The sequence below is a fragment of the Patagioenas fasciata genome, chromosome Z (assembly GCF_037038585.1).
Source record: "Patagioenas fasciata isolate bPatFas1 chromosome Z, bPatFas1.hap1, whole genome shotgun sequence".
NCBI lineage: Eukaryota > Metazoa > Chordata > Aves > Columbiformes > Columbidae > Patagioenas > Patagioenas fasciata.
In genome coordinates, this window is record NC_092560.1 from 61,474,951 (window position 1) to 61,487,336 (window position 12,386).

The 12,386-nt window shown below is 37.0% G+C and overlaps 1 protein-coding gene across 4 annotated transcripts in view; it reads right to left on the minus strand.

The window, feature by feature from the left end:
• Window positions 1-802: 802 nt before the first annotated feature.
• NNT (nicotinamide nucleotide transhydrogenase) overlaps window positions 803-12,386 on the minus strand; it is a 47,032-nt gene continuing 35,448 nt past the window's right edge. For all 4 annotated transcript variants that reach the window (XM_065861353.2, XM_071802322.1, XM_065861352.2 and 1 more), the window contains exons 20-22: window positions 5,422-5,540; window positions 4,283-4,398; window positions 803-2,998 (exon numbers count right to left, since the gene is read on the minus strand). In XM_065861353.2, the coding sequence (XP_065717425.1) occupies window positions 2,849-2,998; window positions 4,283-4,398; window positions 5,422-5,540 (385 nt within the window). In that variant the 3' untranslated portion in view covers window positions 803-2,848. The remainder of the gene's footprint in view (window positions 2,999-4,282; window positions 4,399-5,421; window positions 5,541-12,386) is intronic.

Here is a 12,386-nt window from a genome sequence, read left to right on the forward strand (position 1 = left end):
GGCTAGAGTAAATACTTCTTGGGTATTTACAAGCAGCTAGAGATGGGGTAGAAAGAATAAAATCTTCAGACTAGCAGTCAGATCCACAAAGGGACAGAAACTATGGCTTTGCCATTTGTCAGACTAAAATCCACACACTGTGGGTACATGCTCCCCAGGTAGACTGCTTCCCCAAGGGGGAAGAGGTCACCTTATGAATCAACACCAGGCTGCAGCCTCTGAAAGAAACCTCAAGTCTCAGCTTGACCAAAGCTTGAAGAAAACATGAAAGCTGCATGTGAGACTCGTGCAGCTATACCATTGACGTGACTATCAGATAGCTAGAATTACTCCTTTGTCATTCATTCTGAAGTTAGAAAACGAAACCTTGACAGCAATCAAGTTGACCACCTTGTAGAACCAAATAACTAAGAACTAAAGCAAACTTATATGGCATCAGCTTCAAAGAGACAGGTTTCATCGTGCACCTCAGCCAATAGAAAATGAACTACTTAAGCCAAGTTACTTCTTACAGACTTTTTTTTTTATTTTTTAAAAGTCAAAAAGAAAACACATATTGGGATCAACTTCTCTCAGAAGCTCATAGTGAAGATGCTTAAGTCAGGTGACATCAGTCATACCTAGCATGAGTATTTTAGAGAACATGCAAATAAAAAAAAAAGAACGCACAGTTCACTATTATTCTTTTTCACTACATTGTTCAATCTTAAGAACCTCAGGGTGGCATTTTGATCTTCTAACTCACAGAAATAATCTCAGACTTACCTCCTCAGGAAATACAACAGGAGAGAAGAGACAGTGATGAATAAAGAAAAATATTTGACTTTTTATTAGCACTTCAACAGTTACCTGATGCTCCATAATAAAGCACAGTTTCAAAGATAACATGGGTAACTCTGATGCAATGTAACAGTATAGGGTTTTTTCCAAATATGAAGAAAAAAAATGTATTACCCCTGCCCCATTGTGTTTTCTTTAAGAAAAGTTAAGTCTTCTAATAGCTACTTATAAGCAGAGACATACCGCACTTAGATACTTCAAGTTTGACAAGACAAAAATTAATGCTTTGGGATGTTAAATCCCTTCAAATCCCCTTTTTGCTTAGGTGGGAGGGAGAGAGATAGAAGACTATTTCCTTGTCATTCACCTTCTCCCTTTCCCACCTATTTTTTGCAGACGTAAATGAAAAGTTGGATAAAATGAAATTAAGAGGCCATATATGCTAAATTCAAATATAGCTGCCGCAATGTTTCAAATTAAAATTCAATTACAAATCTTTTCCTGCAGCGTACAATATATTAATGCTTACATGATAATTTTTATTTCAAATTACATTAAAGAGATTTCCAAGAAGGGTCGCTTCTTTCATACATTGTTATATTTCTTAATGCATTACCTGTTCAAAGCTTGTGCTTTAAGTGATCTTTTTAAGTGATCCTCAGATAAAGAGAGAGGTAGCTAAGTAGAAATACTATGTTTTATGAGGTCTCTATACATGCTATAATAAAAAAAAATGTTTGTTCTAGCAATCAAAATGGATTAATTTCAAGGCTTACTTCATAACAGTTTTTTATCCCCAGATATGAATGCTTTCTAATGCAAATACAGCTATTTCTGTTTACCCTTTGTCACCACGGACAGTTGCTACATCATTATGGAAAAATGATAGATTCATTTTATTGGGCGAATATTTGAGTTCCACTCAAGTACACTTAAGGAAAACAAAACAGCAATCTATGTCATAATTTAATTCCTTGCTGAACTTATTATGAGAATTTAACAGTGCCTTTAATTAGATTAGGAAGAAGTCAAATAATCAAAACACTGGATTTTAAGTTTGGTATGTTTCTGTGCTATTCAAACAATAGCTTATTTATTTAGAAAAACTCTAATAGACTCCAGCATCTTAAATATGTTCAAAAGTGCCTTTTCCAGCATCACAAAAATGTTAATTAAGAAAGCATCACTAAATTTTAAAGTAGCAAATACAGTTAAAAGTCTAAGTGAACATGAACTGAAACACTGTGGCCCAAGTTCTGTGAACAGATCAGGTACACCAGATGTTCTGCCTCTGCAGAACTGGACCATATTTTTCCTAAGACACTTAAAAAGACAACAACTGGAAAAGATTGAGAACTTAGCAGCTGCTCAAAACACTTAAGCAGTGCAAGTAATTGTACATTTCCTTGTCAGGCTTGAAGATCACTTGGTAGGTCCCTGAAATCCTGTGTTACATTATACATAATGTGAGCACTACAAAAAAGTGGAACTGTATTTTAAAGAAAATTAAGTTTCCTAAAATGTTTCTGCTTCACAGCATCCATACAATCCACAAAATAAACAGAATATTATGTTTAGAATCTCAAATCATGTAAGCATCTATTTGCATCTGCTTGCATCTGTTTGTAATTTTGCTTTCAATTTTGATGAAATAAATAGTTGTTTTGTCCATATTGGCTAAAGAACAGCTTTGATAAGAGAATACAATTTTGGCACAGTATTTTTTAGTGAATGTTTATGACAGAAGTACAGTAAAGAGAAAGAAGCCAATAACTACTGAAAGATGAACAGGAGCTGTTAGTGTCTGCTTCTAACAGCTCCATGCTAACCTTAAAAAGCACATTTTTGTTCTTTAATGCATTGCCTCCTGGGAGATTTAGTTTCAAGGGCTAATGTGTCCATCTTTTCATAAAAGGCTACATTCCTGAACTAGATCTCCTAGGAGTCAATGCAGTCTTCTCCAAATGCTGGCTGCATTGTGACAGTAAGAGATTCTTCTAACTCTTGTTTTCCATCACCTCTGTGACAAAACTGTAGTCACAATCACAAGTGGAATATAAATCAGTATTTAGCTCTGATACGATTCCCTGACTTTGGCCTGCAGGGCATCACAAGTCTTCTTCGCATCACCCAACAACATGGCAGTATTGGGTTTGTAGAAGATGGGATTGTCCACCGCAGCATAACCAACTCCCAAAGATCTCTTCATTACAATGACCTGCACATAAAGAGTTCATGATTGAAACAGCAAAAACTAACTACCAGACCCCTCAAACACAGAAAACACAAAACCAGCCTCCACACATACAGGGAGAAGAGAGACCCCTGGCCAAAACAGGATGTTCACTGCTACAAAACTGTATCTCAAATTTTAATACAGCAAACAAACTCATATCTGCATCAGTTTCAGAAACATTTTAAACACAATATTACATGTCAGATGAAGAGACTGTGGACACTACACACGCATATGTTTTTACTTTATTCCATGTAATAAAGTCAAAGCAAGATGGGCACTGATGATTTTAACATAGAAGCTTTTTGAGGCTTTTTCATTTTTGAAATATTTTAAGAACCCTGATAGCAACACAATTCAGATGAATGTTCACATCAACAGCTGGTGCAATGTTCTCTGGTGCTTCCCTAGACTATCATTCTGTATTACTTCATACATGGGATTAAAAAAAAAATCTTGAAATAAATTTCTGCCAGTCTTAGCTATTAAATGTCAAATTAGTTAACCATGGCACCTTCAACAGAGAAACCACGAAGCTTTATCAACCTTAACCAAGTCCATGTTTATCTCTCAAATTGCAACACACAGCTCCACACAAAACACTGATAAATGTATGTGCCTATGACCCTGAGTACTTGAACAGCTAATGCACAAAATTGCTGAGGCTATGAGTGGGTTCAGAACAAGAGATCAAAGATGTCACATTAAGGAAACTCAAGTATATATACTATAGATCAGACGATGTTGCTTTCAAAGAGTAAAACCAGTAACTGAACTGTCAGTTCAATCTGGACAGACTAAGCTCTCTATACCCAACCTAGCCACTCACTTTTTGGTATGGGGGAACGGGCAGGGAGATCTTAGTTTTTTGGTTTGTTTTTCATTTAAGCATAAAATAATTTTTTTTATTTCCACTTCAATATTAAAGTTGCCAATCAAATTTCCTATAAACTTAAAAAAGCAGGTATTTGTACAAAAATGCTTCTGGGCTGCAGATGTGAGCATTTATACTAATTTCAGTAGAAGCACTTTCATCAGTCTTTTCTACTGCAGTCATCACTAGTCTCACTAAAGCACTTGTGGATGACTATAAAATCATGAAGAGCACATCACAGTTGTGAAGTAGTGATTGTTTTGTTGGACAAGTTGCAGAAAAGCTTCATGGAAACCAGAGAAGTAGGAGAATCTTGTTAGCTTATGCTATAAACTATGTTTTTAAAAACATGCCACCCAAAGTAGGTGTTGAGACAGCTCTGTTAATCTCACCTGTTTGGACTTCCAGACCTCAAGAACTGGCATTCCAGCTATGATAGAGTTCGGATCTTCCTGAGCTGCTGAATTAACTGTATCATTCGCACCAATTACAAGGACCAAGTCAGTTTCTGCAGCAAGACAAAGAAAATAAAACTGATGAAAAATTATCTGAAACTTGAACACTGAGGCTGGTGCTCATTTTTGTGTTAAATCTGGTCTTTAGAGGCAAAAGAATCCTTTATGCTAATAATGCTTTATACAAACATTTATGAGGCCTTCACTCACAAATATTTTACAAACTTATCAGGCAAGTTATAGGTGAGAGACAAAGTGTGCTACAAACTACCTGCAGCAAACCGCAGTTATCCCCAACCTCATTCCAAGGGACTCTTTAGACCACAAAAAATTAAATCCTTTGATACTTAAATGTGGTTTCATACACACATAGTATCATCACTTTCAAATTTCTTTGTGCCTGGCATTTGCTTTGAATATTCTTTCCAAAAACCTTCTACCAGCAACTTTCTGATTTTTAAATAAAAGAAAGCAATGTAAGAAAGCAAAAAGTTGACTGTACAATACTATAGTGGTTTGCAAGACATGACAGGGTCAAGTTATCCACAGCACCTGACCTAAAGAATCAACAGTAGTTTTCCTGTACAGAGCAGTAACAGTAATACGAAAGACACAGCATTTGTCCTTCATTTCACACTTACAAGGAACTGAAAACAAAACAAAAAGCAAACAAACACACACCACAAAAAAACTGTTCTCTCTTAGTTCCGGAGGAAACAAGTTTCAGAGACCTATTTAACCTCCCTTCAATATCTACTCTTTTCTATAATCCTGCATTCAATATTTCCCTTTGCTTTACCTGTCTGTACTCTCTGCTTCTCAGTTTTCTGCTTCTGAGTCAGGCTATTTCTTGTATTCCTCTGTGATTACTTGCTCTCCGTTGGGAGAGCACTCAGGTTGCAAGTGAAAGACCTCCATTTCTGTACAGTGGTATCGCAACAGGCACAAAGAGAAACTGAATACAATGGCCTGAGATTCTCTATTTTTTAAATCCTTGTGCGATATAAAACCAGAATCAAATAAAAATTTACAAGATCAAATCCAATCTACTGTAAAGTTATAGCTCACATGCTAACCTGGGAAGTCTTCATTGATCTCATCCATTTCCAGTACAATATCATAGGGAACACCAGCCTCTGCTAGGAGTACGTTCAGCTGACCAGGCATACGGCCAGCCACAGGGTGAATACCAAACCTAACAGGAAAGAAAGTTCAACCACATTAATAAGTACAGGTCACTCTGTTTTATACAGCAAAATTGCCACCCATGACCTACAAGGCTGAGAATTTCTTTAGTATAAGCACATGTGAATTAATTAAATGAAATGGTTAAACCTTAACAATATCGTAATTACTTTTCCAGCGCTGCAAGGAACAAGGCCCATAGACTCAACTCTTCACCTGGACAGCAGCTGTTCCTTTTCTGCAAACTTAAAAGTATGACTGACACAACTGGTATGCAAAAAAATATTATCACTTCCCAGTAAAACTAAGGAATCTAGGAATACATTTTCAATCTTTCCATCACAAGAAGACTTTCAGAAGGTTGTTGCACCTGCAAAGTGCAGGTTGTTGCACCTGCTGGACACTTCTAGTGAGAGCACAGAAGGTACTCATGGCCAGAAGTGCCTGGGAACACATCACTACAAGATGGACCAACAGAGTAAATCTTCCACCAAGCAATAGCTTATACCAACAAGCTTTGCGTAAATTACTTTTGAAAATAATAGGACTATTTTACCATTTTGTCAGCCTGATCAACATCACATACAGCAAGCATTTGTGTCCACCTTTGTTTTTTTTCATGAATAAGCCTTTTCACTGCAAAACCACTCCCCACATTAATATGCTCTACAGGCCCTCCACTTAATTTAAAAGTGAAGGCACCACAAAGTAAATGAACCAGCCACAATATAACACTCTTTATGAATGGGTCAAAAGACTGCAGCCTTCCTGAAGCAAACCCATTCCCAGACCTAAGAAATGCCCTTGGCAAATGATCTCATTGGCTCATGTATCTCTATACTATGCATGGTTATCACAGTCTAACACATCCAAGAGAAAAATTAATGGGGACTCTACTTCAAGCACAAAACAAGGCTTTGATGAATTAAGTTAACATGCTCCCTTTGTCTCATATTTGATCTCAGGAGGAAAAAAAAAAAAAAAAAAAAGAAGAGGGAGTAAGAAGGTGGAGGAGAGTTAAGAAGTTGTACCAGTTTAACCATAAAAATTTAAGAATTGTTTTCAGAACAGCTTAAAATCAACTTACAGAAAATGCACTGCTTATGAGTTACTAAAATTCAGGCAAACACACAGGGTGGCAGTGGGAGCTGTTAAGGCACACAGGTAGTTCTGCAAGAGTAAAAACCTTATAAAATTCAGAATGGAGATGTTAAACAGGTTTAGCTGCAACTCCCAAAGACTTATTTTGGACAGAAAAAACTCTAATTTTTGTGGGCAGATGGTACTCTTCTGCTCATCTACTGGTCCTGAATAAACTAAGTGTGTCAAGGTCTACTCTCCTGTGCATTTTTTGTCTTTCCAGCTCTGGAGCAACCACCAAATGTAATGCTGACTAAAGTACACCAGAAATGCCTCAGATGAATGGTGTATATATAGCTGAAGTAAATTTTTCTTGTTTAATAAAGAAGCCTACATGTACTTTGGAAGAGACAGAAAATATGCAGAAGAAAACTGTAAATTCTTGAGTTTCTGAACAGAAATTTCTGAGCAGCAATCCAAGTGAGTCAGGAATGCAATAAAAACAATTCAGGCTTCTTCAGAAAGGAGGGAAAGACTGATAAATCAACTTGACATGACAGACTGTCACATATTTCAATTTTCTGCTCTGCTGTGATGGAAGTGGCTAACACTGATGGTCCACAAGTCACAGTCTAATCAAAACACAGATCACTTGTGAATTTAACAGTGTACAAATACATCCTTAAAAGGGCAACTAAGCACTCCATCAACAAGACAACATTAAGACAATGCAAAGATGAGACAACTGGAACTCCAGCAACAAAATTAAGGACATATGATTAATCCACATAATAACAGATACACCACAGTTTTAAGCTCTTGGTCAAACAGCAGGACAAAAGCTAGCTTTAAAAGGAACACTGTCACAAAGGATAATACCTCGAATCAGAAAAAAGGAGAGCAAATATACAGGACAAAATATTAACAGTTTACGTTTCACACCACTCGCTCAGTAATATAAGCCATGTGTAGTACTGCAGCTAGTGCTGAAGTGTACCAAATTCAATCACTTACAGTACAGTAGAACTCTTATTCTGAAGTACACTTGAGAAAACCCATCACTCCTCTGGCAGTGAAAATAGATTTTCCAACAAAATTCTCTTTTGTTTCTAATAAAATTATTTGAGCATCTTTGTGACCAAAGCTGCTTTGGCAATACACAAAACAAAATACTCATGAGGTTTCTATTAAATACTATATACACAGACAAACTTATTTCAAGGGCTGGAAAGCCAAAATTGAAGCTGCCAAGAGAATTTCACCTTTGACTTCATCATTCCTGGCAAGACACAAAGAAAGAAGAAAAGAAAGGGACAAATTATCTTTATTCAGGAAGAGTTATGGCATGAACGATCAGTAGTTAGACTTCTGACAGACTGTGAAACCACATACTGCGTATTCACAAAGTTTGAGAAAGCTGCTTATACAAAAGCTTTTTGGATAAATATTGAAGTCTCCTTTTAAGAGCCTGTTAACCAAATATGACAGTAGCCTGCCAGTACCTCTTGAAACTAGATGTGCAAGTGTGTCAAAAAGAATCATTAGAAATGTCTACTTCTCTAAGGCTTGCATTATTTCACAAGGTAAGATCTACACATATCTGGAGTGAAATTAGCCTGTCCAATAGACAGCAGAATTCAAGTAAGCATGAAAAAGAGATAGCTAAAATCCTTGATGGTTCACAACATATCTCATAAAAGCTATGTATCTTGCTCCTGACCCACAACAGCAGCAGTTCTACAATGCTAGGTGCATTATGGCAGAAACATTGTCACATATGCTCTCCCAGATGTTCAAAATACGAACCTCATTCTTATTCAAAAATTTAAACACAAATTATTTTAAAACAGAGACATGTTTTATTGTAAAGATGTTTTAAAGTGAAAAATTGCCAAGTTTCTTTTATGTGCTTTTAATATCAGTTATGCAATAACTCCTTTAAGTTGTTCGATTTGTTTTTAAATCAAGCATAACTCTCACTTTTTTCTGAATTTCTGTTTAAATGACATTAAGTTTTCAGTCTACATACACTGTACCCATAACAAAGATTCATAATCACGCTGTGTCTGACTTGAAACATTATTCTGGTAGCTCACTGAAACAACGAATTCAGCAGGAATTTTTTCTCCTGATCTTGACCATGTAACATGGAGCTTATCACCTCCAGTTGTCAGATACAATGAAGTGAGCACACACCTTGCTATTAACACTTCACACTTAAACAGCATTGAGTACCTGGCCACAACATTCAGCCTTTTCAATCAACCTCTTTCAGACACTTTTTAGCTTTAGAAAGGCAACACAGTACCCTGCAAAATGAGTTCATGCTTTAAACCTTTTTTTGCAATACAAAGAGAACAACACTTTCTTTTAAATTTAGACTAAACATCTAAAACTCCTGACATACGCATCATATCTAGGGCAGCACTTTCAGCACAGAAAGCACTTAATTTCGGGGGTGGGAGGGGAAGTTATTTAAAGTAGTATGAAGTTAATCATAGTAGTATGAAAAAGACAGCTATTGCATGAAGAATTACTGAAAAATCCCAGAATGGAAATTACTTTTTATACAGTTCATAAAGTCAGTATCTATCTTTATTAGAACTGGCTAGATAACATTCTTGTAATCAATACTGAAAGAGCTAGCACCTACCTAACCCAATGCAGAAGTGTTTTAAGATCACTTCATCTATGTAAAGATAGGATTCCTGTCATTATGCCAAAGCTGGACAGAGTGATGTAAGTAAGTAACATCTGGCCGATGCCTAATTTAGCTTTCACAACACTTTAGAGGCTGTATACACAGAGAATAATTTGCCCAAGGGTTTTGCCTCACCTCCTCTTCCCTCTGCTCCATTCACTTTATTCATGTTTTCACGCCTCTCCACCTCTGTTTCCAGTACAAACAACAATCTGTTATTCAATGTAACAGGAGAGAAAGAAAATTTAAAAAACACCACCACCTAGATGAACTGAGAAGTGTACCATTGAGAAATTCCACAGCTTGAATCCTACCATATAAGAACAGCTGCAAGCACAGCATGACTTGTATTACCGTATAGTGCTCCCATCACACTTACAGATGACTATGTAGATTATTGAAATCAACGCACACAGCTAGCTTAGCTATTTTAGGCCTGGTGTCATGCCAGAGGCAAAAACATGTGCGCAGAAAGAGTACTTCAGCATGGACTAAGCTCAGTGGCTCTGCTGGGGTCAGGCCAGTTAAATTTAAAATGAATCACATCAGTTAAATTAAGCATACTTAAGTTTGGGTTGGTACTGGCTCCCTATTTCCAACCACTACGGTTCATCCTAACAGGAGCAAGATCCAAATACACAGCACAGACATTAGCTGAAGAACCCAAGTGCAGGGAAGAAGAGCCTGCCTGTATCCACAAAGCATCACACCTGACCTAGTAAGGTCTGAGCTGATCCATATGGAACCCATGGCATGCCTACAATACAACGGCAGAAGCGTACAGCTGTAGCTGAATCCTTCATGATCAAGTACAGCAAGGTTTGCTCGTTCTTTCTAGCTACACCAATACAGATCTTGAGCTAATAAATCTGTTGGACCCCATCTGTCCCTTTGTGTGCAGCATTAATACTTCAGAACCCACCCAGTTAATTTGACCATAAGAAACAAACTGAGAACTCACACACACGTACACACTTTGTGTCCTTCTAGTAAGCATACATCAGCTTCCTAGAAACTTGAGCCAACACACATTCTTATGCTGCCATTCAGCAGTGACAGTAATTTCCATCTTATGCATGCCTGAGCTATACAATGTTAAGACTGGTTAGGACAGCATCTTAACACCTCATCCTTTAAAAGTCTTGCAGATTTTCTTGTAGACCAACAAATAATGACTGTAAATTCATATAACTGAACAACTGAAGTTAATCGGTTTTATTTATTAATTTGTAGATAAACGTGGAAGCGGTACCCATCCGCATGTTCTATTACTCATAAGCAACTAGAACAATAGAGAAAACAACAGAACCCTAAACACATTTGGCTAGAGCTCAGCCAGAGAGGTAGCAATCAAAACCGTAAAATGTGGATTCAACACTGAATTCATGCTATCACATTTTCCGAAGTATAAGAAACCCATGTTTCTGTTTGCTGAAAAGTAATTAGATTATCCAGCATGAGAAGACAAAAAACTAAGTCCTTCAAGACATCCACCTATGAAAATTAAGTTAAAAAAACCAAACACTAACATATTGGCAACTAATTTGAATGCCTGTTAAACAGGTAATCTGCTTTTCTCTCAACTATGAGGGTCACGAGAAAGCCACCATATTTAATTATTAGTTAGATTTAGAAAGTCTATACAAAGCACCATTTTAAGAGTCCTTTCACCCTGCAATACATTTTTCTTATCAAGAATTTCTTACTATGCAGGAAAACAAAACATATTGATAGAAAAAGTCTTCAGAAAGTCATACTGTGGAAAAAGCTTAGACAGACAGGGATAGTATCAATTTCCCATGTACATGTAAGAATGTATACAGTTTTTAACTGTATTATACTACAGAATAATTCTGTATCTATATATAGAATTACTATACAAAATAATTTAATAATATAGAAAACATCAGAATTCCACAACTGGAGGCCTACAAACAACACAGCGTGTAGCTGAAGAACTCTGGTAAGGTGGGAACTTTCAACAATTTACTCAGTTGTAACTTTGCAGAAATACGGCACCAGTTGTAGAACAGCCATTTCCTCTCCAAGGCCAAAGGATCCTGTGGACTACAGGATTTAGTCTATGAAAAGTTTTGGTTTTTACCCATCCATAAGATGGGAAAACCACAGTGAAGGCTCAGCAATATTCAGCTTTCTGTGTGATCCTACTAATGCATTAAAGATGTGATCTGCTGCAAGACCATCTCAACTAAGTGATGACGTTAGCTATGCAATTTAATAACTAAAACAGTCTGAAGTTTCCATACTGTCCCGTATTTCTGAATTTAAACCCTAGTCAAAGGTTATGCATCTTGTTATATAATCTGTGCTCTTCACTGAGAATGTTATGGCTATAGGCAAAGTAAATGAAAACAACCGCTCCTCTGGATCAATTGTGAGCCATGAACCAAAAAAAGACTGTATGACAGACGCAATTTTTCTTGGCATGGTATGGGCATTGCAAATTGATGACAATCATATGTCCATGCTGGCATGCCTCCACAGCGGATGTGTGAGAGTGTCACTACATCTGGATGGTGAGCGCACCAGGGTCCCGAGGCACTCCAGGCCTACCAAAACCAGAGGGACAGCAGCTGCACTCAATGAACACCGTGGGAGCTCCACAGAGTGATGAAAGGCCTGAATTACCACAAACTGTAAATACAGATTTATTTCATTAAAATGCTAGGTAATCACTGCAGTGATCCTTTCCTGAAATTGACTCATTTCAAGTATAAAACAGTTATTTCAAGGACACATTCACATTTCTCCCCTGCAAAGCCAACATAAAAGGCAAAAACAACATTTTTTTTTTTTCACCAAGGTTGATAAAAAAATAAAGCTTGCTCCCACAGAAGCGCTGAAAGGAAAGCCAGAAGCTCATGACATTCTCACTACATTAGCCAAGAAAGGTTCTTTTGTTGCACAACTAACAGGTCTTCAAAAATTTTAATGCAATTAGGACACACAGAGATATTTTGCTGAACGTAGAGAAATAAAGTGTGAAGAGAACAGTTAGAGGAAGCAGATACACCAGCACATGCCCTCATTTCTTACATATGCATGAAAAAAACA